This window comes from Myotis davidii, unplaced genomic scaffold (genome assembly GCF_000327345.1).
Source record: "Myotis davidii unplaced genomic scaffold, ASM32734v1 scaffold172, whole genome shotgun sequence".
NCBI classification, from domain to species: domain Eukaryota; kingdom Metazoa; phylum Chordata; class Mammalia; order Chiroptera; family Vespertilionidae; genus Myotis; species Myotis davidii.
This window is the reverse complement of record NW_006284343.1, coordinates 7,943-13,490: the sequence shown is the minus strand read 5'-3', so window position 1 is coordinate 13,490 and position 5,548 is coordinate 7,943. Positions and strand designations below refer to the sequence as shown.

The window sequence follows — 5,548 nt, the reverse complement described above, 5'->3', positions numbered from 1 at the left end:
GTGAAAATGTTATCAAATCTACCTTTATATATTATCAAACTCCTTAAGTCACTTCGAATACTGAAATTGTTGTTTTCATGGTGATGCTAATTTTGATTGTCTTTTCCCCCCTCATAGCCTTACCTTCAATCTTTCATTTTCCTTTTCATTCTACGGTGTCTGGAAACGAACTTTAGGAAGAAACTGATGAGAAAGGATCCTATATTCAGGTTGAGAGATTCATGTTTTATTTTAATATTCCTTGTTAAAGACATTTTAATAGGCTTAACTTAATTGAGTAAAAAGTACTGTACAGGATTGTTTTTAAGGGACTGTGTAGTATACACCGTTATAATTCTTGGTATGTTAATGTGCTTATAATCTAGCAGGAGACGCTACACTAGCACACATAAGACACTGAAAAAAATAAGGCAGACCATAATTTTGCTAACATTCTAGAAGAAAGTCATATACAAGTGGTAGCACTTAAAAATAATGGCTAAATATAGACAAGCAATTGGGTAAATGTAGCCAATCTAGGAAGGAAGAGGAGTCTGAGCAAAAGGACACAAATTGGAATAAATGCCACCACCCTATCGGTTCACGAAGGCTGCTGGAATGAACGTGAAACCTTGTGCTGGAGGTTAATAGGAAATTAAAATTAAGCTAGATACTGGAGTCAGTGTCTTGGAATAGGGAACCATAGGGAAGGTTTTTACAAATGATGCAATCAGAAACAGACCGGTGTGTTTTGAAAACCTTGCCTAACTCAAAAAGCATGAATCAAGCTCAAGTCTAAAGTAGGCGGTAGAGCAGGAGAGTGACAAGATGACAATCATGGTTTAGGAAATCTACTGACAGCAGCAATTTGGGATGGGATGAGGGAAGGAGACAGGAATCAGCAGTAATCAGTGGGGATGAGGAAGGAAAGGGTTAGATTGGGAGTAGCCAGGAAATAGTGATCCTGTCACACGTACCCAAGACATGAAAGTGCTCAGAAACTGGTGATTGCATATCTTGGGATCTCAGGGACACATCTCTGATTCCAAATGTTTTGATCCATTCTTCTCACATGAAAGTGCTCAGAAACTGGTGATTGCATATCTTAGAATCTCTGGGACACATCTCTGATTCCAAATGATCCATTCTTCTCACTAAGCCTTCAGAATTCCAAAATATCTGTGTCAAAATTACAGTCTCTGGATTCCCTTATCAACCCTGTCCAAGTGTGAGTACTGTTTTGTTATTTATAAAAGAAGTCACAGCCAACAAGGAGAATGAAACTTAGACTGAACGCAAGGATGATGTAAAAGCGGTGTCATTTGAATCACTGCTGGAAAGTAGGCTGTCTGCAAGGCAGAGGGCACAGAGCAGAAGCATGGAGATCGTGGGGTGCTCACCGTTACTCAGTCTATGCAAATAATTGATACAGTTTGCACAAAGTTCATTATTTCTGCTACAAGTTGTTCAACTGGAAACCTGCTCTGATTTTAGAATTTCACCAAGAAGCAGTAAGTTTTTTCCAAACCCAGAGGACCCGGAAGGGGAGGATGAAGACGTTCAGATGGAAAGAATGAGAACAGCGAATGCTGTGACGATTCCGGACTCTGATGAGGTGGAACTACTAGCAATAGTCTTCATCATATACTACTGTCTGTCAGATAAAGTGGGCAACTAGCTAATCTGAATTTGAGGGTTGGGGGGAACACACACATATACGCTCTGGGGTTCTTTCATCCTTGCCCATAGAGCTCATTACTTGATTTCAGTAAATATGCAAAGCCAGCAGAGATCCAAGAACACACACAAGTTACTGTTTCAGTCATAGTTTTGGTGGGTTAGGTTAACTATTACAAAACCTAAAGAAGATTTGTGAGCAAAGCAATTCAGAGGAGAGTGTTCACCTGAGGTGTATGTGTGTATGTGTGCACGTGTGTGTGTGTGTGTGTGTGTGTGTGTGCACCTATGAGTGTATGTCTTTTAATAGTCTTATTGGTTTGATGAAAGCCTCTGTTCCTATTTTTTGAGGAAGGGAAAGCATGAGTCAGATGATACAGTGCAAATGTCCTTTTGCAGATTGGGAGAATTTGCTTTATAATGGCAGTTTTGAGGAGAATTGGTTGGATTCACTATTTTACATTGGGAAAGATTTGGCCAGAAGGAGGGAGTATGGGGCACTCACTCATCTCAAGGTGATAATGTTGTTATTCCCTCGTCTTTGCAGAAACCAGTCATCATCGCCAGTTGTCTCCGGAAGGAATATGTAGGCAAAAAGAAAAACTGCTTTGCCAAGAAGAAGAAGAAGAAAGTTGCCACAAGAAATGTCTCTTTCTGTGTTAAAAAAGGTAGGAAGCAGAAGTTCTGCTGGCAGGGTGATCTTGACCTCTGAAGATGAGGTCTTTTGAAGGGTATAATGCCATCCAAATCTGGGACGATCCACTGATAAACATGAAAGGCAGTCACTCATCAGCAGTAGAACTCTGACCCAGTCTGCTTCACAGCCTGTTACAACCATTTGTTCTTTGATTAGAAGACATTCATGTCTGCTCTGCTAAAACAAACAAAAGAGAACAGCCACCAAAAAGGAGGCAGTGTTTATGTTAAGAAGGATGGGATAGCTTTCTAAGTAGGAATGTTAATTTCACAGCAGGGAATACTGCACAAAAGGGAACTCACCGGGTTGCAGTAGTTCGTTCTTCATACCTAACAAATGGCACATTTCAGGAAAGTGTCGGTGAAATGCAACAGGCCCTGGAATCAAAATTTGTTTCACTTCCATCTCAGCCTCTTATTGGCTGCATGACCTTGGGCAAGCTATTGATCCTCTTTATACCTTAGTTTCCTTGCCCATAAAATGAAGGGACATAAGAACACTCTAGTTTGTGTGTGGCTGAGGAATAAGTGAAATAATGTACACAGCACATTTGACATAAAGCTCGACACATAGTGAGAGCCCTCAAATCGTATGTGCTTTTATTTTTATAACTAGAGGCCCAGTGCACAAAATTTGTGCACAGGTGGGGTACCTAGGCCTGGCTGGCGACCAGGGCCGATTGGGGCCAGGCCGATAGGGGCCAGGCTGATCAGGGTCCAAAGGCCCCAGTGGGGTCGGGAGAGGAGGCAATGGTCACCAAGCTGGGCAAGCTAGGAATGGGCACCAGATGCCAACTCCAGTGTCGTCACCTGTCTGCTGCCACCCACCCCCAGTTCCCCATCGCAGCCTGGGGCATGGCCCTGATTAAGCAATCAGGGCCTGCAGGCCAGGGGGAGGGACCACAGGATGTTGGCCAGTCAGAAAAGGTTGTCTGTGGGAGTGCACTGACCATTGGGGGCAGCTTCTGCATTGAGCATCTGCCCCCTGGTGGTCAGTTCACGTCATAGTGACTGGTCAACCAGTTATTCCGGTTGTTTGGTTGTAACAGTCACATAGGCTTTTATATATATAGATTGTTTGCGGTTATAATTCTGAGCACACTTTTTTTTTTTCAGGTGAAGTTATAGGTCTGTTAGGACACAATGGAGCTGGTAAAAGTACAACTATTAAGATGATAACTGGAGACTCAACACCAACCGCAGGAGAGGTCAGTGACACACACAGAGGTGTGCTCATGAACGCTGCCTCGATGAGGCAGTTAAGATGCATATTGATGACAATCTTTAAAAGCACAGGCCATCTTTTCTATTAATCAATGTGATTCATGCATTGAATGAAGAGGATAAATTAATACAAATTTCTCTCCTTAATTCCAAAAAGTAGTTATGTGTTAAAAAGACCTGCATGTTATCTATAGTATGCCTTTTATTGAATGAAAAAGTAGAGACGTTAAAAGGAGAGATTTTGGAAAGGAAAGCTAAACATTTGCTTTACTGGAGGTCAGAGATCTTTGTTTTGTGGATTGATGTATCCTGAGAACTTGTTTAATTGAATTGCCAAGACCCAGTATTTACTCAGAAAACAGAGATCATATGTTAGAGGGAAATTGAGTAACTGTCTAAATTCCATAGCAAATACTAGAATAGTGTATGAATGGCACTTGGCTGTACATCCAGCCTAAGTTGGGTGAAATGACTGACAAAGGTCCAAAGTCAAACAATAGACAAACGAATAACCAAACTTGAATTCAACCATGGTGATGGGCTTAGTAATAAAGCCTAAACCATTCTAGGAGGGATAGAACAATGTGGAATATCTGCCTTTTGATGTATAGAGTTTCTGTCATCTTTTCCCCAGAGCTAAGAGGTTACTTATGGACTTGTGTACTCTTGGCAGCCGTGTGTGTAAGAGGAGGACATCATTGCAGTACGCGCGCGCACACACACACACACACACACACACACACACACACACCCATAATTTTGGCCGGAAGGTAAGAATGAACTTTTTGTGTAGGTGATTTTGAAAAGGAACAGTGGAGGAGACGCCCTCAAGTTCCTAGGGTACTGCCCTCAGGAGAATGCGCTGTGGCCCAACTTGACAGTGAGGGAGCACCTGGACGTGTTCGCAGCTGTGAAAGGGCTGAGGAAAGTGGACGCCGCAGTCGCCATCACACGGTACCTGTGGGAAGACACACCTGTCCTCTACTAGAGCGATGTCATAGATTCACAAAAAACTAAGAAAGGACCATTCTAACTGATGAGTCCATACTTACTGGTATGGGAGAAGACTTGTTCACCTAGACCCCAATTCAGAGTTACGTTCTCTCATTTTAAGCCTGGAGAGGAAAAGTCTATTGATTATAATTAATACAAAAATAAGTCATTAAAAATGTGAGTTTAAAAACCATGAAAGGGCCCTGGCTGGTGTGGCTCAATTGGTTGGAGCATATTCTCATTCACTGAATGGTTGTGGCTCCATTCCCATCAGGGCACATATCCAGGTTGGGGGTTCAATCCCCTGCATGCAGGAGGCAACCTATATATGTTTCTATCTCTCTCCCTCCCTCCCTCTCCTTTTTCTCTAAAATCAATAAAGTAAAATAAAAACAATGGAAGGTTCATAAATTATCCAAGATAATTTGAATTTTTTTTAATTTTATTTTTCCATTACAGTTGACCTTCAATATTACTTTATACTCGAGGCCAAATGCACGAAATTGGTGCAAGAGTAGGCCTGCCTTCCCCCGGCTACCTGCACTGGCTTTCCTTGCAGCCCCGGCTTCATCCAGAAGGTCATCCAGTCTAATTAGCATAATATGCTTTTATTATTATAGACTAGAGATCTGGTGCATGAAATTTGTGCATTCAGGGGGGTCACTCAGCCAGGCCTTGGGAGCCTTATATAATAAAAGGGAGCCATTGGGCCCTAACCAGTTTGGCTCAGGAAATAAGAGCATAGGCCTGCGGACTGACAGATCCCAGGTTCAATTCCGGTCAAGGGCATGTACCTTGGTTACGGGCACATCCCCAGTAGGAGATGTGCAGGAGCCAGCTAATCAATGTTTCTCTCTCATCGATGTTTCTAAATCTCTATCCCTCTCCCTTCTTCTCTGTAAAAAATCAATAAAATATATTTTTTTCAAAAAAAGAATTGCAATATATGAGTGAAGATTACTGCATGTAAACTACAGGT

General features: G+C 42.1%; 1 protein-coding gene across 1 annotated transcript in view; it reads left to right on the top strand.

The window, feature by feature from the left end:
* The window catches only part of ABCA9 (ATP binding cassette subfamily A member 9), a 42,434-nt gene that overhangs the window by 31,187 nt on the left and 5,699 nt on the right, over window positions 1–5,548 (top strand). Inside the window, exons 25-29 of the mRNA XM_015570476.1 lie at window positions 118–209; window positions 1,474–1,594; window positions 2,204–2,324; window positions 3,469–3,560; window positions 4,370–4,556. Of these exons, the coding sequence (XP_015425962.1) occupies window positions 118–209; window positions 1,474–1,594; window positions 2,204–2,324; window positions 3,469–3,560; window positions 4,370–4,556 (613 nt within the window). The remainder of the gene's footprint in view (window positions 1–117; window positions 210–1,473; window positions 1,595–2,203; window positions 2,325–3,468; window positions 3,561–4,369; window positions 4,557–5,548) is intronic.